Source organism: Staurois parvus, unplaced genomic scaffold (genome assembly GCF_062004578.1).
Source record: "Staurois parvus isolate SC_StPar_1 unplaced genomic scaffold, SC_StPar_1.0 ptg000324l, whole genome shotgun sequence".
NCBI classification, from domain to species: Eukaryota; Metazoa; Chordata; class Amphibia; order Anura; family Ranidae; genus Staurois; species Staurois parvus.
The window spans coordinates 2111344-2137803 of NW_028318120.1; the positions used below are offsets into that span (position 1 = coordinate 2111344).

The following is a 26460-nucleotide window of genomic DNA, read 5'->3' on the forward strand; positions in this document are numbered from 1 at the left end:
CTCCTAATTTATCCACCTTTAGACTGTCCGTGAAAACCCTTCTCTTTAAAGAAGCCTATCCTGCTTCTAACTAGTAAACTGCCTTTTATTTCCTCCATCAGCTCATCCCCCACAGCTATTACCTTTTGTATCACTCAACTCTTCCTCTTAGATTGTAAGCTCTAACGAGCAGGAACGTCTGTTTCTTCTTGTACCAAATTGTATTGTAACTGTAATGTCTACCTTCATTTTGAAGAGCTGTGAAAACTGTTGGCGCTATATAAATCATGTACAATAATAATAAATGGATGTAGGAGCAATTCTCAATGAATCCTCAAGGTGCTCATCAGATATTTTTGGTTGTAATGTTGTCCTTTGTGTGCTTCATCCTTGAAAATAGTTGCTCACAAATATGGGTGCTGCCAAAAACTGATGACATGAATAAAGCATGATTGGGAAGAGTGGTATATTTTTCTTTGGGAAGATAAAACTTATAAAAGTCCAGTAAAGAGACACGGTCAATTTTTTCTTCGGCCGCATGTGTTCACACATTTTTATGAAAAAAATTAACATTTAAAAAAAATAAAAAAAATAAAAAAAAATCAACATTTTTAAGATAGTTTACGGTTTTGCATTGGGCCGCATTCATAGCTATCTTGGGCCGTAGGTTGGTCACCCTTGCTCTACAGGGCGTCACTGAGCTCACCTTACCCAATAGAAAGAACTATAAAGAGGGGTGGGAGGTAGGGGGGGCTGTATTATTTATGACTTTTCACCAGATTCTCTCTAAGCAAGATTTCTAAAAGCATTCATAATTTCATATGACTGTATTTTACAATCCAAAAACCACCATATTATTACATAGCTTGAAATCAGTATTTTCTCATAGACATAGGAAAAAAAAAAAAAATTAATAGATTTCATGTGTAAACTCTTCAGGAGATTTGATGGGGCTAACTCTTCTGCTGTGTATTATGGCATAGGCCTGAGTGGTATCAAACAGATTGTAATTCACTTATACATTTGTGTAAATGGCTGTTATTAAAGTAGCTTTATCAAAGCAGGAATGAATATTAAGATTTTGGCCCTTGGCAGTTCGACCTCAAGTTGAAAAAAAACAGACTAGGAATGTGTATTGTTTAAAGGCTAGGTTTACTTAAAAAAAATAAATGCACATTTTTTTTGCAGGTAAATAATGAGCATTTATTTTATTTTTTTTAGAAGACTGCAGAGCATTGTAGATCAGCAGATCAGCCCACATGGAAGAAAAATATATTTTAAATATATTTTTAAAATATTCTTCCCAAATATATTGACATTTTTGAAATACTACAATTTTGGCCGTATTCAATATATATTTCAATAAATAAATACATATATATATATATATTGTATGTTGAAATGTGTTTTTATTACAAAATATATGAAACATATTTTTAAAAATACATTTTCAAATATGCTGTATGTCTTTAAAAGTACATTTAATCTACATTTTTGGAATGCATTTACAAATATATGTAAAAATATATGTTGAAATGCCTTTTTATATGTAAAATAATCTGAAGAATATATTTTAAAAAAATATTTTTCATATATTTTGTAATATATAAAGAACGCATTTCAACATGCAGTATACCTATATATATTGAAATATATTTTGAAATATATTGAATACGGCTAAAATTGTAGTATTTCAAATATATGTCAATATATTTGGGAAGAATATTTTTAAAATATATTTCAAATATATTTTTCTTCCATGTGGGAGGCTACTTCAGACTGTCAGGATAGCGGTCTGCCCGTACTTTGTATGGGCAGGCAGTTACTTGGAAACGGGTAGGTCAATGAACTAAGAGTGCTCACCAGTGCCCATGTAGTTCATTGAGAACTACAAGGTGTCAGCTGCAATGGCTCACAGTAGTTGTAGTCTATGTATTCACAGGAAACTGTGAATGAGTGATGCAGCTGTTTGGGCAGAGCCCTGCACGGCTGCACTGTTTTCAAATTGTGACAACAGGTGTGGGGAGAACATTCCTCGCCCACTGTAGCCAGGAGGCAGGACTGGGGGAAGAAGGTGCAGAACTGGTTTTCTAGACTATTTATGGGAGTTAATAGTAGGCCCTAGCTTAATGGAGGTTTACGGTCTGCATTACAACCAGAAGTACTTAGAAGTCATCAAGGATTTTCAGACCTTACTAAATTGTATTTATTAGACCCGATCTGCCTAAGCAGTAGTTGAGGTCATATGAAATGTGTCAGTTATCCGCCCAGCCACTACAGACAAAAAGGTTTCAAATGGATTGTATGATTGTATTGTCGCTGACTTGCTCAGTTTGGAAAAAAGAGGGTGGCACTGGATTCAATACCTTACAATATTCTCTTCACTCAATATGGGGCGTATTAGACATCATTATCATCAACTCGTTCATCTTGACTAAATTCAAATGCTTATGTTATTACTTCCCATTATCTATTAAAATCTTCATAAACCATTTTTTTAGATAGCAATGCACAGCACGTTACCTTTATTTCTAAAGATTGATAAGGTACCTTATAGTAGGAAATAGAATGAGGACGGGAAATGACTTGATATCTGCATGAAAGCATTCCTTTATGAAGCTCAGTTTTACAGACAATGAGTTAAATCACGTCCTGCCCTATTCTCCCTGCTCCTCCTCTCAGCATCCTGCTCTCACAAATCTTCTGCCTTTACTAAATCTGACTTCCACTAAGAACAATGTAATTTTGGAGAACTTTACAATTTACTACCTGTCCTTTCTCAATACAAAGAAAACTTCAAAAGAGGTAAGTCGGTTCTAAACATTTCATTCTCTACATTTTTTTTCTAATGAACATATTGTGGATAGTAGTGACATTCCCTGAACAGCGGATAGACAGAGGCAGCATGTAACACTGATTCAGGAAGTTAGTACCAATGTAGCTGGAAAATATAACAAGTGTTCACATGCATTTATATAGAGGTCAGCACTGCCACTAAAAACATATACATGATTTATCCGTTTTTTTTTAAAATTTAAATAACATATCTATGTGTATGGATATCAAATGTAATATATTGAAATGTATATTTCTATATGCACATACATAGTAATGCCAATTAATTTCATATATACAATTTGTTATTGTAGTTACTGTACTGTTTAAAAAAAAACACAAGGGTTTACCATATAGATGGATATAAAATGCTTGCCATCTCAATGCCCTCCAATGTTTCAACACAGTATTGGGTTGAAAATACTTGTGCTGTCCAAAAGCTGTACACCTCTCTTAAGCATGAACTCAATGAAAATCTATAATATATAAAAGATTCAAATTTAATTATGCTGCTTAGTATTATTATTTAAAAATGCTTACTGATTGCTATGTTTGATGTCTAGTGGTGCAGTTTTATTTATAGTATATGTGAACCCTCACTATGTAAAACAACACATTCAGTTTAAAATAGAAATTAAATGCAAAACATTTGTGTATAGATATAAAAACATTATAAACACCTCTTTTCCCCTTTTTATAAGTGATCACATTTCCTCTGTTCTTAGCTGCATAAAGAGCTCAGGGAGGAGAAACAGCAGCACATTGATCTTCAAAGTAAAAGGCCATGCCAAGGGCAGGGGGGGGGGGTAGCAGAAATCTGAACATTGGAGGACAGCAGCACAGCTAGCAACCTGATCACATTGTGCTTTCATGCTTAGTGTGGTCAGTTTTCAATAGGAATGCAGAGGGAGTGACATGAACACCAGGGATTTACCACAAAGGAAGCAATACAAAGAGAACAGGATCATTTTTCATACAAGTACATTGTAGAGCAGGCACATATCAGGAAGATGGAATTTTCGGTTTACATACTCTTTAATTTCAGTTCAGTTTTCATATGACGAAACACCACTGTTTTCAATGGAAAGACTAACATATTTAGCTTTTTGCAATCACATAATGATGTTATGAGATCATACTGTGCAGTTGGTTCTTATGATCTCATTGACTACTGCCCAAAGCATATAAATAAACCAATATTATTTTGTGTATGAGCACCTTAAAGTAATATTAAATCTAAAAACAATTGAATATATTGCAGCTTACCAATCATTAAATGTGGAAATTGCATTAATTTTCTTTTTTAGACTTTTTTTCAGTGTTTTGACCTGGTGATTCAGCTAGCAGCACACTTCGTATCTTAGGGTGTCTCCATGCTGGATGGAGGAGCATTGGAAACATCTTTGGACAGTAGAATTGTCAGTCTGTCGAGAGGGTAATCTTGGATGTACTAGCAAATTTAGATGGATATAGCTACTGATTTATAGCCAAACGTCCGCTAACTTTTTAAGCAGCTAAAACAAGTTTTTTCTTTTTGGGTAAAGGTTTTACAAGTTAACAAAAAGTAACTATGGTAAACACCCCTGTAAGTGGTGATTTGTCACAACACTATAACAGCCACTTTTGGTGGACAGCTTTGTCTGTTAAAGTAAGTTGAAAAATAATAGACTTACTGTGATGAGAGTCACTTTGGCTGGGGGGCCCATGGAACCCAGCTCACTTTGGAGAGGTGGGGAGACCCGTCTCAGCTTCCCATATCCCTCTTATGTGTAAATCACCCTGTGCCTGTTAGGGGTACAGGGTGATCTGTCCTAATATTGGGTTAGGGGGTTGTTGATTGTTTTATGTTATGTGGATGCATCCCATTGTTCTATTGTGTGTCTGGCTTTGAAGCAAACTATTATGGGATGTATGTGTTTATGTGTATTGGCTTGGTGGGGGGGGGGGGGGGGTGTCTCCAGCAACCCTCCCTCCCGATGGGACTGTCTCTTGTTACTAAATGTAGATTGCCCCGCCCTGTGTCATTATGCAGAGAGGGGGGATTGTCCCCTTGAGTGTATATATCTTGTATCTGTGTTAAAATAAACTAGTCTACCTCCTGGTTTACTTCAAGACTGGTGTCGTCTATTCTTGTTTGGTCGGCTGTGGTGCCTGTTGTCGGTGTTCAGACGGGGAAGCGGTATTCTAACGGAAGTACCCAAGCGCAGTCTGGGGTCGGTGCCGTTACATTGGTGGCAGGTGGTGAGATTGTGTTTCCTGGCTGTGAACACGTCCAAACCACCACTGGGATTCAAGATCAGGAAAGTAGACATCGGTCACCCCAGTGAAGATATGGACCTGGCATCAGAGTTCCCGGGGCTGCTGTGGATTGTTCTTACAACATACCCCAGGACTGTGTCTGTGGATGAGTACCTAGAGCTCAGGCAGCAGATTCGGTGGTGCTTTGGAGTGGAGCCCTCCAGGTTAATGGTATGGACAAGGGCAAGTGCTATCCAACCCCAGGGGAACAGGCCCAGGACCAACGGAAGTTACGGATGCCATTCCTGGGAAAATGACCCTAGGGGCAATGGGTGACTGAGTTGGACAGGCTGGTCCAGCAGGAGATAGAGCTGGACAACCGATATCGGACTCTGCAATGGCACGCGGAGCAGAAATATTTAGGGGTGACAACAGAATGCTCTCTGGAGGGATATGACTTTTGTGGCCCTGGATTGCTGTGGGAGAGCCTTACAGATCATTTTGTGTTTGGCGATGAAGGAGAACCTACCCTTGAGGACCTGCAAGAAGACAGAGAGGCTATGTTCGGTCTCACAGGGGTCTCAGAGCTTGAACCAGACCTGGAATACCTGCTGATAAAAGAACAGCATCTGAAAAGGGCATACGGACAACTGCTAAAACATGTTCAGCAGCATGCCTAAGAATCGGCAGTGGACATTCCAGAGACTGATGTCCCCAAACCTGAAGTGCTGACAAAAAGGGCCGAGCTCTGCTAGCCTCTACCCAGCACTGGTAACATCTTCTGGGTTCCACGGTCAGGAGATGGTGAACCCCTATCCCCAGACGCCAGTTCCAGACACTGGGGATTTGATTGACTTTTCTGCTGAGGAGGAACCAGTCAGTGTGCCTCCAGCAGAAGAGCTGGCATCAGGGCATGGCATTGTTAACCTCTGCCCACAACAATCAGCACCACAGGAGCTACAGGAAGAGGATGCAATCAGCACTTCACAACTTCAGCTTGAGCTGATGTCCGTGGCTGAGACTTCGGTCTCCACTGAAACAACCCCAGAAAAGGGTCTGGCATTGGGACAGGAGGATGTCAACCTTGCTTTGAGAACACTGAGGGATGTCCATCAAGTCAAAGTGGATGAGACTACAGTCACCACCTGGATACCCCAGGGATGCTGGGCAGTCGGCCCAGATCCCCAACAGCATGTTGGAGTCAGCCCAGCCACCCTATCTTCTCTCCAGCGGATGACAGGACTTCAGGGAGAAAGACCAGTCCGTACCTCTCCCCAGTGGCAGGTATGTTCTACGAGAGAGGCAGAGGTTGGCTGGGTTAGTAATGCTCTGTGTGGGACCATTTGCTTGGGGTACTGTGTGGGTGCTGACATTGGGGGACTGGAAGTACAGATTAACTTCGGAGACAACCCATCTGGGGTCTCCTCCTGTGTTAGTCCCCTGCCGAAAGGGAAGATATGTGATGAGAGTCATATTGGGTTGGGAGCCCATGGAACCCTGCTCACTTTGGAGAGTTGGGGAGACCCATGTCTCAGCTCTCCGTATCCCTCTTATGTGTAAATCATCCTGTGCCTGTTAGGGTACAGGGTGATCTGTCCTAATAATGGGGTGGGGGGTTGTTGATTGTTTGATGTTATGTGGTTGCATCCCATTGTTCTATTGTGTGTCTGGCTTGGGAGCAAACTATTATGGGATGTATGTGTTTATGTGTATTGACTTGGAGGGGGGTGTCTCCAGCAGCCCCACCTCTCCATGGGACTGACTCTTGTTACTAAATGTAGATTGCCCCACCCTGTGTCATTATGCAGGGAGGGGGGATTGTTCCCTTGAGTGTATATATCTTGTATCTGTGTTAAAATAAACTAGTCTACCTCCTGGTTTACTTCAAGACTGGTGTTGTCTAGTCTTGTATGGTCGGCTGTGGTGCCTGTTGTCGGTAATCAGACAGGGAAGCGGTATTCTAAATGGAAGTACCCAAGTGCAGTCTGGGGTCGGTGCCATTATACTTACTAGCCGGATCACCAGTGTAAAATAAATGGAAAAAAAAACAAAAAAGAAAACTAATGCAGCCACCACATCTAAGAATTGGTAAGCTGCTATATAATAATTTTTGTTTTGGGGTATATTCTGCTTTAAGGCATATCTAAAGTCAAAGAATTAAAATGTAATATATTGCAGCTTACCAGTTTCTAGAGATAGGTAACCTAAATAAATTCCCTTTATTTTCACCTTGTGATTCTAATAATAACAGTACTTATTGTATTGTATCTATGGCAAAGCCAGGTTGTCACTCAAGGCTGCTCTCCCAGTATGGACTACAAAACACCTCCTCCTCATCTCCATTACATAGAGGGCTAGTGCTCTGTTGTTCACAGAATGTAGCTGAGGAAGCTGATAATATTGTTGAGATTTCAGTTCGGTACACAGGAAGTTATAAGTACATAATAGGGGCGGACTGACAACTCATGGGGCCCCCGGGCAATAGGGGATCATGGGGCCACTGTGTCCTTGCCCAAACTCAAAAAAGCCTATGAAAAAAAAGGTACCAGGGGCATCTCATGGGGCACCCTACTGACCCCAGGGGATCATGGGGTCCGTGTCTTTGCCCAAACTCAAAAAAGCCAATGAAAAAAAAAAGTACCAGGGGCATCTCATGGGGCCCCCAACTGCTGACTCCAGGCCCTCGGGCAGTGCCCGAGTTTCCAAATGGTCAGTCCGCCCCTGGTACATAAGGTTTCTGACAGGGTCAACATGTTTATTTTCTGTACTTGCAGAAAATGTACCTAGTCTTAATAAAAAGAGATAACGAATACAGCTGTCATATCTAAGGACCAGTAAACTGTGGTACATTAGATTTGTGTTTCTAAAGTGGTTGTAAAGGCTGAAGGTTTTTTACCTTCATGTATTCTATGCATGAAGGTAAAAGCCCTTCTGTGTGCAGCAGTGCCCCCAGCCCCCTCAATACTTACCTGAGCCTCATCGCGATCCAGCCATGCAAATGACAGCCTCGGCTGTTCCAGGTCTCCACCTCCTCATTGGCTGAGACAGCTACTGTCAATCACAGCCAGTCAGCCAATGAGGGGAGAGAGGGGGGTGGGGCCAAGCCATGGCTCCATGTGAATGTACACACAGAGCATCGGGTGCCCCCATAGCAAGCTACTTGCTGTGGGGGCACACGACAGGAGGGAGGGGCCAGGACAGCCTGCGGGGGACCCGAGAATAGGAGGATCCAGGCTGCTCTATGCAAAACCACTGTACACAGCAGGTAAGTATAGACATGTTTTTTATTGTTCAAAAATAAAAAAAATTAACGTTTAGAAACACTTTAACGGTCACTAAAATATAGCAGTGGCAGATGCTACTTTTAGGTGGTTGTAAACTTCTGACATAAAATATGAACAAAGTATATCCTACTATAGTGTGTACTGATCTCAATAAAGAGCACTAAGGGGTTGATTTACTAAAACTGGAGAGTGTAAAATCTGGTGCAGTTCTGCATATAAACCAATCAGTTCCAGGTTTTATTGTCAAAGCTTAATTGAAGAAGCTGAAGTTAGAAGCTGATTGGCTCCCATGCACAGCTGCACCAGATTTTGCACACTCCCGTTTTAGTAAATCAACCCCATAGTGCCATTTCTATCTGCTGCTTCGTTCCTCTGCTATCAGCATAAATTGCTTCTGACAAGTTTTCCTAACACTAAGAGAAAAAAGATTGACAGACTCAGATCTGTTCTTGTGTGCAGTGTGAAGGAGAGTATGTCTCTTCCTTCCAATCAGTTCTTAGAGCTCTTTTGACTTAGCTCTGCAGTGTGTAACTTCAGCTCCCCTGTTTTCTGACAGCTCAAACAAGCTGTATAAATTCAGGACTTTGAATGGATGTAAAGAAGAGAAGACGGCAGATAAACAGGTAAGATGATTTGTTTCATCTCGGTATATCTTAGATAGTAAGCTCCAAGGAGCAGGCCCCTCCTAACTTCCTTGTATAGAACTGTATTGTCTCCCGTTATATTGTGAAGCGCTCTGCAAACTGTTGGCGCTATATAATTCCTGTATAATAATAATATCACTTGGGGCCAGTCACTTCACTGGATATATATAAGGGCTTACGACCACTTTAATTCATTGAGGCTAATTTAAAAGAGCAGTATCCTGGTAATTATGGCTGTAATTTGTGTCTGAAATACAAAACGAATATAGATAACAAAGGGCTTGTTGTACTTATTTTAGTTATGATACGGTACTATGTGTTATGATACGGTACTATGTGTTATGATATGGTACTATGTGTTATGATATGGTACTTACAGTAGTGTCAAGATAACAATACAATAGCTGCTAATTTATTAAGATCCCTTATCAGCTTCACTAGTAAGCATTAAAAAGCCTTTAGCGTGATCTAACACTGACAGTATTCCTTGCGGCACAATTTGTTCAGTCAGTTTAGGTTAAGATGCTTGAAGGTTTGGCTGCCTCATTGCATTGTTCCAGGACATCTCTGGATAATGTCTCCTCCACAGAAGCAGGGAAACTGCTGCCAAGTTCAAAGCCTGATAGAGACATATAGGGTACCTAGTCACCCATTTTCCATTTGTTTATTCACCAAAGTATCTGCTAAGAATGAAGAGATGATATTAGTTCCAAGAGCAGAAAATATGCAGAAAAAAAAACAAAACACGAGTTAAAACAAAATTCATTTTTATAGAACAAGTGAATGCAATTCATTTGTGATCTGTCACAGCAAAAGTTGGATCCTGTGTAGGATTATTAAGCCCTTCACGCTGGATCGTCCCGGCATGAAGAGGAGTTCCTGTGCCGGGAGGTGGGTGGGACGGGGCGTGGCTTAGTGTCATGTGGCCGCCGTGATGTCACGGCTGGTCACATGATCAGGAAAGGTCCCGATCGAAAGAGCGGACCGGAACCTTTCTGTGAGTACCTCACATGTGTGATGGGAGCGTGCAGGGCGCACACTCTCAGCACTTATGTTTTTCGTTACATGAACGCAAATGTGCGGCCGCTTGGCATCTAGGCCCAGACGCTGGGAGGCTGCACATTTGCGTGCGGCCAGCATGAAGGGGTTAAGCCTAGGTTCACACTTGTGCGGTGCGGTATATCGCATGTGATTCGCACAGGAACCGCACCGCATTCCTGTGCAAATCACATGCAAATTGTGTGCGGTGCGATTGGAGCCATACATTTTGTATGACTCCAATTGCACCAAAAAGGTGCAGGACCCTTTTTTTGGTCCGCACTGGAATCGGATCACATGGTTATTCACACACATGCAATCCGATTCTGCACATCGCACCATGTTTTGCAGACCAATTTCGAAGAGTTGTTAACTTAGCATACACACCTGCAGCGGTTCGCATGAACGGGGTATGATTGTGATGTGGTACGGCATTCACACAGAAAACCCTGTGAAATCTGCACCGCATCAAGTGTGAACCCAGGCTCAAGGTTTCCCAGACACCAGCAGTGTAATATCACTATCCTTTGTTATGCCAAAAATCCTGGTTATAGATCTTAATAGTAGTGGTTAGAAATGTCAGTAGGTCAGATCTGTCTGTGAATGGCTTGGTTTGAGGAGATTACAACAGAAACATCTTAAAGCGTTATTAAAGTCCACAAAAAAAAAGTATGCCATAATGTGTTAGTGTGCACCGCATACTAGCCCCTAATGACAGACTTACCTGCCAAACAAAGCCCTCCAGCGCTGCACCTGTCATCAATCCTGCAGGTCCCGGTGCTTCCATCATTACCCGGTCTTCCTTTTGGGTTCTGTCTTTGTGGCCACTTGAATGGCCGGGCCATGATGACTTCACTTCTATGCATGCTCATGGAAGTCACATTAAAGTGTTTCAAAAGGCTTAAAAAAAAAAAAAAAAAAAAAAAAAAAAAAAAAACACACAACAAAATGTCTATACTTAGCTGTTGTGTGCACTGGTTTTGCACAAAGCAGCCTGGATGCTCCTCTTCTCCAGTCCCCTGCCGGCGCTCCTGGTCTCACCCTCCTATCAGGTGCCACCACAGCAAGCAGCTTGCTATGGGAGCACCCAAGCATGCGCACTCCGCAGCTGCTGCTCCGTGTGTCCATTTACACCCTCTCTCTTCTCATTGACTCACTGGCTGTGATTGATAGCAGCAGGAGCCAATCGCTCATGCTGCTTTCTCAGTCAATGTGGAGAGGGAGTCCCTGGATAGCCGAGACACCAGTGACCATTGCTGGATTGACAGGGGGCTTAGGTGAGTATTAGCGGGGCCTGGGGGGGATGCTGCAGAGAGAAGGTTTTTTATCTTCTTGCATAGAATGCAGGAAGGTAAAAATTCTTCAGCCTTACCAACCACTTTAATAACACAAATCTAATGTATGGACCAGGTGCCATAAACATGGTCTGAGCTGCACGTTTGTGGCTTAGATCACATTACTGCTGACAGCCAGCAGGAGACATATATGACAGAAGAGATCGCTAAGGTTATAAAAACCCTGCCTATCTGTTTTTTTTTTAAAAAATGGCTTAAATACCACTTTAAATCCTGCTAAACTTTATTAAATGCAGAAGTGACAACATATGAGTATAAAGAATGGCAACATAGGAGTTTGAGGGATATGATTCAAGGAAAATGTTGATATCAATTTAAAATTGGTGGAGGTGGTTTAATAATGATCAAAAAGGAAGAGGCAGGAAATCAAGGTGATAGCTCAGGTTTGTCCAAAGCTTGCCAAAATGACTTAAGCCTGCTATAGATGGATCGAAATTCAGATGGTTCCGCAGGGACCAGACAAATTTTAATCCATCTATGGGCAGGCTGGTTGTACAGAAGTCAATCTCTTGATCGACTTCTGTACAACCAGCTTGTTGGAAAATTTTAGCTCAATCAGTTCCATTGGATTTAGCCGAAGGTGCTGATGAGTGTATTCTAACAGCGGGGAAGTCTCCTTCAATAGCTCTGCGGGAGGGATTCCCCCAACCACCTCAAATGTGTGGATAAGGGAATTGATTAATTTTCCTTTGTTCGATCTGCTGGTTGAATGAATGAAAGAAAATGAATCATTTATGGCCTGCCATAGTATCAGTTGCCTCCTCTATATTTATCCCATTATCCAACTAATACAATTCAAAACATTAACAATAACATATAAAGCCATTTATAACTCTGCCCCGAATTACATCACCAATCCTGTCTCCACATATCACCCAAACCGTCCTCTCTGCTCCTCCCACAACCTCCTGCTCTCTAGCTCTCTTGTCTCCTCCTCCAATGCTCATCTTCAGGACTTCTCTAGAGCCTCCCCCATCCTCTGGAACTCTCTACCCCAACCTATTCGACTATCGCCTACTCTGCTCACTTTTAGGTGATCTCTGAAACTCTGTCTCTTCAGGGAAGCCTATCCTGCCTTCAGCTAATAACCAAATCTTCTATTCCTCCTCCTATCAGTTCATCCCCCACAGTTATTACCTTTTGTACCACCAGCCCCTCCCTCTTAGATTATTATTATTATTATTATACAGGATTTATATAGCGCCAACAGTTTGCGCAGCGCTTTACAAATAAAGGAAGACAATACAGCAACAATACAGTTCAATATAAGAGGGTTAGGAGGGCCCTGCTCCTTGGAGCTTACACTCTTAGATTGTAAGCTCCAAGGAGCAGGGCCCTCCTAACCCTCTTGTATTGAACTGTATTGTTGCTGTATTGTCTCCCATTATATTGTAAAGCGCTGAGCAAACTGTTGGCGCTATATAAATCCTGTATTATAATAATAATAATAATAATATTTACTCCTAGATTGTAAGCTCCAAGGAGCAGGGCCCTCCTAACCCTCTTATATTGAACTTTATTGTTAATGTATTGTCTCCCGTTATATTGTAAAGTGCTGAGCAAACTATTGGCGCTATATAAATCCTGTATAATAATTAAATAGACACAATCCACTTTAATAAGGTGTCAGTCTTCAATACCTTTTAATCCTGACCTGAAACAAACATACAGATAAGGGGTTCTAAATTTCCAGACCTGCATGTATGTTCCAAGTCAAAAGAGTTGAAAAGGAAATGACATTTTTTGCACATTACAAAGGAAATATCCCCAGAGCTTAGTGAATATAGTGAAATTTCACTTTGCAAAGAATACACAATCATGTGCAATAAAAAAAACAAAAAGGAAATGACATTTTTTTGCTTGCACATGATTGGATAATGGACATCAGCAGATCTTCATCTTATTCATTAAGCTTTGGGGAAATTTTTCTTACAAAGTGCAACTTCCATTGCAATGCAAACACCCTTTTTGCCTTTATTAAATCAATGCCTAAGAGCATTAAAACTAATGAGTCAGCATAACAGCCAATCAAATGACATTTTTAGAAAGAGATCAGAACGAACATCCCTTATATTTTTTTTGCATGGCAAGTTTCAGTTTAAAGCTTCTGCACATGCACAGACGATGATTTGCAAAGCAATTACAGCCAAATAAAATTGTATATGAAATATCTTTTGACTGTGTTTGGTCTAGACCAGTGGTCGGCAAGCCGCGGCTCGCGAGCCACATGCGGCTCTTTACACGCTTTAATGCGGCTCTTGTGTGCCGGGCGCCTGCTCCCCTTCCTCCTCTCGGGCGGCAGGGACTCTGCAGCGTGATCCAAAAAAAAAACAGCCAGGGCAGCGCGCTCAAATGCAATGATTGGCCAGTCTCACTGCCACTCACATCCTGATAGCCAGTGACTGGCTGTCAGGATGTGTGTAGGTGGGGCAGCGTGACGAACGTGAGAGGAGCTAGGCTCTTCTCACAGTCCGCCCTGAAGACCGGAACGGCGCGGGAACACGGCGAGAGGAACGCGCGGAGCAAAGGTAAGTGAATTGACACAGGGGGGACTTGGCTTACTACTTGCTATTTACTTACTACTACTATATGAGGGATGAATTAATATGGGGGATGAATTACTATAGGGGGGATGAATTACTATATGGGGGATGAATTACTATATGGGGGATGAATTACTATAAAAACTTATTGAAACTAAAAACAGTGTACCAGCCTATGTATTTTCAGTTTTAAAAATGTGGCTCTCAAAATAAATTTCAATCGTGGTTTTGGCAAGATTTGGCTCAGTTGAAAAAAAAGGTTGCCCACCACTGGTCTAGACTAATGAAAAGAAAGCTTATCCTGACAGCAAAACTGTAACAAAACTTGTTGCTGAACAGAACACGATAAGAACTGAGATTTGTCTTTCCTTTCCATGCTTACAAAGTTCTCGTTCAGGAAGGATATGATGTATTTATACAGGTTTTGGAGCTGACTCGCTAAAAAACAAAAGCGCCATAAATAATAAAGAGGAACTGGCACTTAGCAATACCACAAAGGTGCTTGTTCTTTGCCTTTCCCAAAACAATATCCCATGGCTTCTTAAAGGAAACAGAATCAACAAGACAAATGTATGGATAGTATAGCGATTTAAAATAGATAAAATCTTAAGCTAGTTCTTCAATTTTATTATTGGAAAAGTTCACACTGTTCAATATGATTTTGATGAAACTTTCAGTGCGATTTTGTTGTGCTACTTGGATGCAACTTCGATGCTGACTTGCATTGATGTGAACAGACACCATTGATATGGAATTTTGTGTAATTCAAATTGCATCTGAAATCGCACTAGTATGAACCAGGCCTTAATGAACTTTAGACATCTGCCCAACAGGACACTCTGGGCTCCATTCACAAAGCGGTGCCTACCACGTTAAGCAATACAGTAAAATACTGCTTAGCATTTTTCAAAAGCATTCACAAAAAAAACTTCTAAAATACGGCATGCGGTATTTTTCCAAAATATGCGGTATTTATTTCATGAAACCATGCAGTATTTTATCTTATGCAATATGCAGTGGGATGGATACAGTGGAGAAGAATTAGAACTGTCAGTTTATATTGCTAGTAAAGAGGTAAAATGGATAAAAATATGCCAACTCATGATGTCAGTCGATGTCAGTGCGGTCCCTGGGGCATATGTATTAACACAAAAGAAAAAAGGTGACTGGAATACCAGTTAAAGGGAAGCTGCTGTCACAGGACATGGTATATCCAAAACAACTAAATTAAACTAGGTGAATACAAAGTATCTTTCTAAATGTCAAATATTGAATGAAAATAGTATCAAAAATCACACACATATACATATCCTTCTACAACGTTGTCTTTTTTATTGGTGGAAGAAGGGTATTTATATATGTGTGTGATTTTTTTATATTATTTTCATTCAATATTTGACATTTAGAAAGATATTTCGTATTTACCTAACCACATGCCCTCTGGAAGATTTATACCCCTTCATGACCAGCCCATTTTTTGTGATATGGCACTGTGTTACTTTAACTGACAATTGTACGATCATGCAACGCTGTACATACTGTAAATGAAATGTATGCCATTTTTTCCCACAAATAGAACCTACTTTTGGTGGTATTTGACCACCTCTGCATTTTTTATTATTTGCGCTATAAACAAAAAAAAGTGACAATTTTGGAAAAAAAACAAAACTATATTTTTGCTATAAAACATTTCCATTAAAAAATTAAATTTCTTCATAAATTTAGGCCAAAATGTATTCTGCTACATGTCTTTGGTAAAAAAAAATCCCAATAAGTGTATATTAATTGGTTTACATGAAAGTTATAGCATCTACCAATGGCGGTATATATTCTGGAATTTGTAATTATTTTTTCTTATATACTAGTAGTAGTGGCGATCAGCGACTTATAGTGGGACTGTGGTGGGCATTCTGACACTAACTGACACTGAGTGGAAACTGACTAACTGTCACTGACATCTCCAGTGACACTAATACAGTGATCAGTGCTAATAAATAGCACTGACACTGTGTAATGACACTGAGCAGGAAGGAGTTAACATCTGGGGCAATCAAAGGTTTACAAAAGGCAATCAAGGGGCTAATATGTATCTTACTGTTGTGCAGGTGCAAATGTGCTGCTTTTACTCATGTATGTTGTGTCTTTCTTCTCCTCCCTGGAATTAAAAGGCTCCAGGGAGAGAAGATTCAGCTAGATCCTGTGTGTGTATTTACAAATACAGGCACAGCTCTGCTTCTCCATTCATTGAAGGAGATCACAAGAATCGTGGCCAAAAATCATTTGCCAGAACCTGCTGACAAATGTCCTGCAGAGAATGACAGCGGGCAGACAGTTTTTAAGTGGTTAAAGTATAACTAAAGGAAAAACATTTTTTTTAGCTTTGGATAGGGCAGGGGTGGGCAACTGTGGCCCTCCAGCTGTTGGTGAACTACAAGTCCCATCATGCCTCTGCCTTTGGGAGTCATGCTTGTAACTGTCAGTTTTGCAATGCCTCATGGGACTTGTAGTTCTACAGCAGCTGGAGGGACACAGTTGCCCACCCCTGGGATAGGGCGAAGAGGTATTAGAGCACCTATTAGGTGTCTGTCCCCTTTAGGGAGATTCACTCTCTCTCTATTTGTCCTGTTTACATTTGTTATTGAAAGTGAAATTAAAAGAAAATCCCAAATTTTAGGTTGTCCCCAGAAAAATATTAGAAGGAAATCTTCCAATGGGGACACTAGTTCTGGTGACCTTGCGGGGGATGGGCAAGGGATTCCCTTACTTTGCAGGGATTTCCTCTCACTTCCTGTTTTGGCTACGGGACAGGAAATTAAGGTAAATCTCCCCAATGGGACACAGATGGGAAAAAAAACCTATAGGGGTTATAACCCTCCCTAAGGGCCAGTTCACGCCACAAAAACACACTCTGGATGCATTTTTGCTTACAGTTCACACCACGCTCCGGTGCAGTTTTTATGCAGTTTTCTATGTTCCAGTTCAGTTCTGTGCAGAAAAAACGCAGTATATTCTACTTTTTTTCTGCACCAGAAACTGACTGGAGCTGACAGCACTGGTGTGAACTAGGGCCATTGGAATACATGGAAAACACTGTGCATGCATTTTTGATGCAGACAAAATATGCACTGGACTACATCTGGTGTGAACCAGCCCTTACTCTATACAAAATGAAAAAGAAAGTTTTGCCTTTGGTTACACTTTCATGTAGCCTCTCTCAACCTTTTCAACACAATATTTTTCAAGTGTCAAGAAACCCCTGCTGAAAATGACTATATCTACAAGTCTTGATACATTAGTGTGATGGTAAGTGGAAAGAATGATCATTACATTTGTGGTCACTGGGCAGAATTGCCCCCTTATAGATAGCTAAAAAGATCAATGGTGTCAACGGGAACTTGTCAGTGGGAAGATATCTCTAAAAATAATTGTGAAAAAGTAAAGTATCCCCACTACATATGACATATATTTTCTAACAAGGGGTCAGACCATTATGATATACATGTACGTCGTATTATGTTTGGAGTGATTGGGAGTTTTTTTGCAACAAATGATGTATATGTTTGTATAATACACAAAAAAGGTCTATAAAAATCTGGCAAATATACAGGAGAAAATAGATTTTACTACATGTAATGCAGTGGATTTACTAAAAGTAATGGAGGTGATTCACTAAAGACACAGACTGAGCATTGTGCAAGAGAAGTTGCTCCAGAGCTTAGTAAATGAGGGAGAGCTCTGCTGACTTCCATCATCCAATCATGTGCAAGCAAAAATGCGTTTTTTTCTTCCTTGCATGTGATTGGGTATTCTTTGTAATGTAAAGCTTTAACTCATTTGCTAAGCTCTTTTAAACTAGGTTTTATTGTATTTATTTATCATTATTTTTTTGCCATATGTGTCCCGGGGAGATTTACCTTCATTTCCTGTCCCATGGCCAAAACAGGAATTGAAAGGAAATCTCTACAAATTAAAGGAATCACTTGGGGACCCCCAGGTCACCAGAACTAATGTCCACATTGGAAAATGTCCCCTCTATTACTGTTCTGGGGACAACCCAAAATTTGGGATTTTCTTTTACTTTCAATGATAATGGAAAACAGGACAAATAGAAAGGATGTATCTCCCCAACGAGGGCACAGAAAACAATAAAGACCTTATATGTTTTCTATCCCACCTCCACTGTCTCCAAAACAAAAAAAGAAAGCTATTCCTTTAGTTATACGTTAAGCAAATCAATCCCAATGATTTCCATATGTAGGTTTCTATGCATTAATGTTGAGAGAACTAATACAAACAAGGCAGAGACTACTCAAAACTGGCTATTATATTTTTACATTTCTTAAATACAGCATGCCTGGACCACTACTTAATTACTGCATGTACCGTATTTAATTATTTATTTCCATCTGTGAATTGACTTTAACACCTTTTTATGCAGTATTTACAGAGTGCTCTGCTTAGTGATCACAGTGGTGTTTTGGGAACTCTGGCTGATCTTAAGTGCTGCCTGCTAGCCTGATCTGGAGTCAGTGGAAGATTTCACAAAGAGTGTTGTAGACATCCTTTACAATTCCATCCAGCCTCCACACTGAAATCATCAGTGCCAATGTCAAATTGATGTACCTGTCAGAAAAAGTTACATAAATCTGTTGGAGGCCAGCACCAAAGACCCCCAGGGCTCTCCCCCCCAGACACTAAGCTCTTCACACTGATATGTGCATTGGCTGAGAAATTTTTGTGCGCGGTTTGGGCAGGGCTTGATGGGTGACTGAGATGTTGGTCCACCTTGCGTTTGATTGATAGCGCATGACAATGGGCGGATTCCATTGCCATGTCTACTATTATTGATACTTCCTTAATCATTATCTAGCTGGACAGCGCCACTGAGCCATGTACAGAAGCAGACAAAGGCAGACAGAAGGCCCCTATGCAGAAATAATATTCTGCCCAATTGTTACGATCATAATGGCAAGTAAAATGTACAATATAGCTCATTAACTTATGAGATAAAATAATGATGAGAAATTGCTCATATTGTGCAAACATTCCACAAAAAAATTAATTTCTGTTTCTGATTTGAACATTTTTAGGAGAAAATTTTTATAAGATAAAATGGCAAATGGAGTTAAAGTAACTCGTCCTTCTTAGTGCCCTTCCGCAACTCAAAGCACACCTTTTCAACCATGAAGGAGCATTGTGGCACACACTGCATTTGGCAGCCCATTCAAAATGAATAAGCTGAATTACATGAAAAAAATATTGTAAGCCTCGCAATGCACCAATGCACATACAGTGATGTGAATAGACCCTTGGTAAACCTTGACCCTAATATGTCACTGTCACATAGCCATTCCACACTGAACAGTATAATGGATCATGCTATTACAGAAAATGATGTACATTTGCCCTGTAATAGCAAAGTCTATAAATCAGCAACTGCACCTTATATCATACTGCAATAATATAGACTACCATAGCACATTATTTCACTCTGCAATAACAGAGTGCAATAATACATTATATTGTACAAAAAATCAAATTATGCTGCAAAATTGATTTAAATTAACCAGCCCCTGGCTTTAATAATATTCATCCATCATCACCAGCCCCTGAAATGTAAGGCTCCCTCATATTCAGTCACCATCAGACCCTTTTCCCCCATGGGAAGCTCCCCACAAATGTATCTAGAAAATGTAAGCCCCTTAGCACAATAAAGGCATCTGGCACACTGATGTCAGCTTAGACTCCTTAATAACAGGGGGTATTTATGCAGACCACCAATCTAAAAGGGCATTTAGATCAACCACCAATGTAACAGGGACATTTACACTGTCTACCAAAACCCTCAGCAGGGGCGTATTTGCCGCAAGGCAAACAAGGCAATTGCCTAGGGCGGTACTTTTCAGGGGGGCGGCATGGTGGCAGCGCCACGCCCCCCCCCCCCTCTTTCCCACAGAAGGGACAGGGGCTGCTGTGTCTTACCTGTGTCCGCTACTCCGTGTCCCACGTCGATCCGGTCCACAAGCCGCTGCTGAAGGAGGGGTGCAGAGGGTGTCCGTCCGGTGTCTTCATCTTCCTGGATCTTGATGTGGGCGGGATGACAAGCCGCCCCTCGAATCTGACCACACCCCTGGGTTCACTGGGCAGCCTATCCCTCCCTCTGCAAGCTCTGCCTTCTCGCCAGTGATTGGCTGCCAGATCTGTAGCTCAGAAAAAGCACACAGGCGGCCAATCACAGGCGAGGAGGCAGAGCTTTCAGCTAAGCGGCAGCGCGAAGATTGAAGATCGAGTAAGGGAGCAGCTGGAGCCGGTGAAGAGGAGAGCGGCTGGAGAAGGAAGACAGCTGATGGGTAAGTGTCTGTGCCTGAAAGAGGGAGCCCGGGCTGCAGCAGGGGTCAGCACAGCGAAGTATGTATAATTGGTGTCAGTGGGAGTAATAGTGCCCCCTCATTGGTGTCACTGACACCAATGATGGGGCACTCTTCCTCCCACTGACACCAATGATGGGGCACTTCCTCCCACTGACACCAATGATGGGGCACCATTCCTCCCCCTGACACCAATGATGGGGCACCATCATTGGTATCAGTGGGAGGAATAGTGCCCCATCATTGGTGTCAGTGGGAGGAATAGTGCCCCATCATTAGTGGGAAAGAGGAAGGGGTGGAGTTTGCAGATGAAAGGATGGGACAAATTTAGATGCGTGGGGTGCCCGATTTTAGTCTTGCCTAGGGAAGCACAAAACCAAAATACACCACTGACCCTCAGTGTAATGATGGTAAGGGTAAATACCTCTATTACATTGGTAGTCAGTGAAAATGCATCTATTGTATTGGAGGTAAGTGTAAATGCCCCTAAAATATTGGTGGTCAATGTAATTCCTCCCTTTACATTGGCAACCAGTGTAAATTCCACTATTACATTTGTGGTCAGTGTAAATCCCCCCTTTACTTTGGTGCTCAGCGTAAATTCCCTTATTATATTGGTGGTCAGTATAAATTGACCAGTTACACTTGAGGTCAGCATTAATTCCCCTGTCTCATTGGTGGTTGGCATAAATTACTTACATTTTTTACAATTTCTTACATTAATTACATTTATGTTTAGAGGTAAAAGGGTGCTGGTACATTGGTGTTGAGTGAAAAACCCCCAGTCATTGGTGTTCAGTGGGGAAAAAAGGGGTCCTTACTCATTGGTGGTCAGAAGGTATTTGTTCTAAAACAGGGGCTCCTTTGGACATGTGACTTTCCGCTCCTTTTTCACCAGAACTATGAGATACCATCAAGTACCACCCACAGACCTAGAACCCGGGCAGGATACTTTTATACATGTGTCGCAGATCTGTAAAGCTGATCTGTTACCTTATAGTTCTACATATATTTGGGCTGCTACAATCTTGCTATGGCTGTGTCATGGTCTGGGTCAGGTTCAGAGACCAGTTGCTACAGCAGTGTAAGGCTTACCTGAAACCAGCAGGATAGGTACACCAGCGGGTCCCCCTGGGAATGACACAGGCTCACCTGAGGTGCAGGGTCTAATATTAACCGTTTTTCACCAGAGCTCCTAATGGTGGAGATGGATTTGGCTGCGTGTTACTACCAGGTTGCAGACCTCAGGATCACCCCACCAGGGAATGAGCAAGCTGGACACCAATAGCGGATCAAACAGTTTAGGGATCAAACGGAAGCAGAGTCAGTCACAAGCCAAGGGTCGGTCACAAATGGTAGTAGATTAGGATGAGGCAAAATTATAGTCAGACAGCAGCAGGAACGATAAGCGGGATATTGGCTGGGAAGGCACAATAATCTGGCAAGGAGGAAGTGCATGGACATGGCTTTTATAGGAAGTTCATGGGAGGAGCGAGGAGTTCAAGGTTCAAGACAAACAGGGACAAGGCAGGATCATCCAAAGAATTGTCAAGGGAGCTGTTCAGCATTCCAGGTGGCTCAGTGAGAAGAAACATTGCCTCTTACTGCAGAAGGCCCAGGTTCAATCCCTGGCCCTGACAGGCTTTGAAGATGCTACCTGTGGTCCCATTGACTGATGGTCTGTTCTCACCTGATTCTTGTAGTCTTCTGGCAGACTTAGACAAGCCTTAGATGAATCAATTTGTTGATGGGGTAATTCCACCCTTGATGGAAGGCAAGTAAATCACTTGATTCTCCTATCAACACAGTAAGTGTAGGGAGCAGGGACCAGGAGAATACAATGGCTATAGCTGCGAACAGTAGTCTCATCCTAAAAATTCAACAGGCTGGTTGCACACAAGTTGATCAATGAATTGACTTGGGCACAGTCAGACTGCCCGTTGATGGAACGAATCTCAGCTGGTCCCTTCTGAACCAGCAGATTGGATCCATCTATGCCCAACTTTTGGCATTGCCCTATTCCACCTGCTATCTGATAAAGAACCAGTCTCCACCCAGTCTGGCAATCAGTGACGCTATTTAAGCTGTGCCAAGATCAGCCATCCTTGCCTAAGCAATGTTTGTCCACATTTGCCAAGCTCTGATTCCTTGTCTCTGGAAGTTCCACAGTTCAATATGGTTACCTGTCCCTTGTAAACCTACATGTTAAATAGTACCCTGTCCCAGGAAGGTCCACTTTGCACTCTGCTCTACTGTTCCTAGAAATATTTCATGCTGAGTGGTACCCTGGCCTTGGAAGGTCAGCTGTGCACTCTGCACACCTGCCCCTAGAAATCATGCATACTGAGCAGTACCCTGTCCTTGAAAGTTCTGCTATGCACTCTGCTTACCTGTCTCTGGAAATTGTGTACATTGAGCCATAACATGTTCCTGCAAATCCTGCATGCTGTACAGTCCCCTGGGACCCCTGTATGGTGTGCTGTACTCAGTCCCTCGTAGACTGTGTGTGGTACTGATCCACCACTCATCATTCCAGTGGCTGCCACCCTGCTGAAGTCTTTGGCTCACCTTTCCTTGGCTAATAGTAACTGGGGTAGAGACCTGGAAGTGAGAAGCATCCAACCCATCTCCACCATCAGAAGCCCTGGAGTAGACCACCAGTTTCTTGGAACCTGCTCCTTGACAAACCCTGCCACAGTTAAGATAGGCTATCTTCAGCTGAAGCTAGCATGTCCATGACATACTTTAGTTCCTTGGCCATCATCTGGCTACTAAGATTCTAAAGCTGGTCATACATTGATCGAAATTTGGCTGGTTCAGCAGGGACTAACAAATTTTTGATCTGTGTGTGGCTGCCCCTGGTTATCAGAGGTCGAGAATATGATCAACTTCTGTTGAAGTGAAATGCTGGAAGATGATTGTTGATCAGCGGCTGCAGGCAATTGGTGTCACAATTGCTGTCAGAATACAATGCCCTGGTGGAAGGAATTACTCCATCCACCTGGTTTGTTTGCATTTTTCATTCAGCCCACTGGCTGAGCAAAGAAAAAAGCTAACTGTCTATGGCCAGCTTAAGGCCAGTTATAAGCAGGGGCAGCCCATAGTGGTAATCGGCCCCAAAATCTCAGAGGCCCCTGTGCATCTGCTGCACAGCTGATATGTCCACCACTGGCCCCATAGCAGTTTTATGCTTTGCTTTAGTTACACCCTACTGTGTGAGTAGCTGTATGTATGAGTCACTTTCAGGCCTTACAGGAGTCAGACCTTACTGGCAATGAACAGTCAGCTGGTAGAACAAAAAGGTTGCTCAGTTTAGTGCTGGAAGAGAATGCTGTTTCTTAACAGCAGGAAATGCTTTTTGACTTTATCATGCAACCTTCGAGGAATATCCTTACAAAAGTGTAAAATATTGTAGTACAGTACATCAAAATGCAACAGTAGTTTCAACCAAGAGAATAGGTATAAAAGATCACCCATAAATCATAGGCAGTATGTTTAGTGAAGTTTAGTGTAAAGTAATTATGGAATAAATGGAGGGTGAAATGTATTTAACCACATATCCTAGACAGAGTGATATAGTTTCAGTTGAGCTCCATGGGGGATAAAGAATTAATAATATTGATCCAGATGTATTTAGTTAAGGGATTAGGATTATTGTTGATTCTACTCTTATAACTTTCTAACTCTATTATTCTAAGCACTGGAGAGCTTACTGTGCAGTATGCTTGATGTAAAAAGCACAATGGAACAGGCCCATGTTTTTCTGGCTGTTAAATGAGTATGGATTGTGGGTTTTCAGTAGCAGGAAAAATATGAGAATTCTGTGCTTTGCAGCCATGATAGGAATTACACCCTCTGTCTCATTCAATGGGCACTGCTGGCCACCGTACACAACCCATTCAAGTGGATGGGGCCATGTTGCTGCAACCACGCTATGGAATTTGGGGGGGGGGGGGATAAAACAGGCTATGAAATATATTCCCTTTGAAAAGCAATCCGAGCATGCTGCTGGTGTAAACAAGCCCTTAAAAAAGTCACACACAGATACAGAATCATGCTAATGCTATACAAATATAACTGCATAACAATGTAAACGGCATTTGTAAATGAATATATTGAGTATACTAATAACATTTTATTTGCGTTTGCAGACATTGTAATTAACATGGGGGACTGGAGCTTTCTTGAGAAGTTACTAGACCAAGTACAGGAGCATTCTACAACAGTTGGCAAAATCTGGCTTGTGGTGCTGTTTATATTTCGCCTTCTGATCTTAAGCCTTGCTGGGGAATCAGTTTGGGGAGACGAGCAATCAGACTTCATTTGCAACACTAAACAACCTGGTTGTCCAAATGTTTGTTACGATAAAGCTTTTCCCATTTCCCATGTTCGGTTTTGGGTGCTACAATTCCTTTTCGTGAGCACACCCACTCTGTTCTATTTAGGTCATGTTGCCTACCTGTCTAGGAAACAAGAAAAACTAAGTCAGAAAGAAAACCAATACAGGATTGTGGAGGACAAACTTCAACAAGAGGATGCTGCCTTACCATTCAATGAAAAGAAACACAAGAAATTATTAATTCAAGAGGATGGAAGAGTAAAGATCAGGGGAGCACTGATGTGTACATACATAACAAGCATTATCTTTAAGAGTTTATTTGAGACTGGATTTATATTTGGTCAGTGGTATCTCTATGGCTTTGTGATGCCTGCAAACTATGTGTGTGAAAGATCTCCATGCCGTCATAAGGTGGACTGCTTTGTGTCAAGACCCATGGAGAAAACTATATTCATCCTTTTCATGCTTGCTGTTTCTCTCATCTCTTTATTCCTCAACTTACTAGAACTGGTTCTTCTAACTGCTCACAGCATATGTCGGAAAATAAAAAAGTATGCAAGAGTCACATATAAAAGTGATGCCGGTATGTTCCAAGACAAGACTTATAACTTACCTAGTGCACCGGAGCCTGACAAAACATGTCTGTATTTTCCAATAATTGGGGATAAATGCCCTTCCTATAAAATGTCTGACAAGGAAAATTGGGTCAATTATAATACGGAGAAGGAGATGGCGCTGAATGGCATTCACTCAAGTCTGGACAATAATGTTTACAGCCATAACTCTAACCAACCTTCTAACCGCTCTTGTAGTTCCATTTCAAAAAAGCAGTATGTCTAATTTATATATTAAAAATAGACACATAATGACTTAAAACGTTTTATAATTTAAATATATTTTTTATCAAGAAAGAAATTTTGCACTGTACAGATGTTAAAAGAAAAAAAAAAGTCATCAAAGCTGGATTTTGACACTTCAACAACTTAAATTTTTCCACTATAGGTATGCACAACCATGAAATTGTAAACATTGTTTAAAATCGTTTAATCTTCTAATATCCATGTATATTCTCAAGAAATGTGTGGTAAAATCATTTTGCGTAATTGGAATTGTTTTGCAAGGTCTACTTTTTCACCTCCCTCATGTAAAACAGACACATTACACACATTACATGGTAAAAATAAACACACCAGAAAAGAAAAATAGAAAATATATACTTAGCTTACACCCAGTGTCTATCCACAGTGGCTAGGCAATGGTGAAATAACAATGCTTCTGATGAGATAAGTGGGAATGCTGAAGATCCTGAATCTTGAAAGATGACTGCGGTTCCGATGGAGCGCCTTCTCGTAAGATTTGGGGGGCAGGTAGTGTACAAACAAATAAACAGACCAAGCTTATTGTGTGGGGCCCTTCTGTACTCTGCACTTTTCTTCAAGCAGCAAAAGTCTTTAAAGCCTTCAGTTTAAATTAGCTGAAAACATTCCGAATACATCAAAACAAAAAGTGTCCAAAGCCTTACAGTTCCTTTTCAAATAAATAGCCTGCCCCCTACCAGCATGCTGTAAAGAAGCAGTGGTCTATCTGCAGAAGACCGACACACCTTTTGTTTTAATGTATCTGAAGTGTATTTAGCTGATTTAAATTAAAGTTCAGATGTGCTTCAGTCTTTTTTTTTTATTATTTTAGGCCTGATGATTACTTAAAACTCTAAGATATTCTATATTTTCTGAAAGTAGAGAACTTGCAGCATAAAAGAGTGGAGGTTCTAATTTTTTTTATGTTACATGTCGCGCAAGTTTATCAAGGCAAATTTTCAATAAAAAATATTCTAAAG

General features: G+C 41.3%; 1 protein-coding gene across 1 annotated transcript; it reads left to right on the forward strand.

Moving 5' to 3' along the window:
• The first annotated feature begins 2674 nt into the window (after positions 1 to 2674).
• On the forward strand, positions 2675 to 25732 carry LOC149457363 (gap junction alpha-4 protein-like). Its single transcript, XM_089683849.1, has 3 exons — positions 2675 to 2784; positions 8893 to 8959; positions 24436 to 25732. Exon 3 carries the CDS (start codon positions 24450 to 24452, stop codon positions 25461 to 25463), a length of 1014 nt encoding a protein of 337 aa, XP_089539975.1. The 5' UTR covers positions 2675 to 2784; positions 8893 to 8959; positions 24436 to 24449; the 3' UTR covers positions 25464 to 25732.
• The last annotated feature ends 728 nt before the right edge of the window (positions 25733 to 26460 follow it).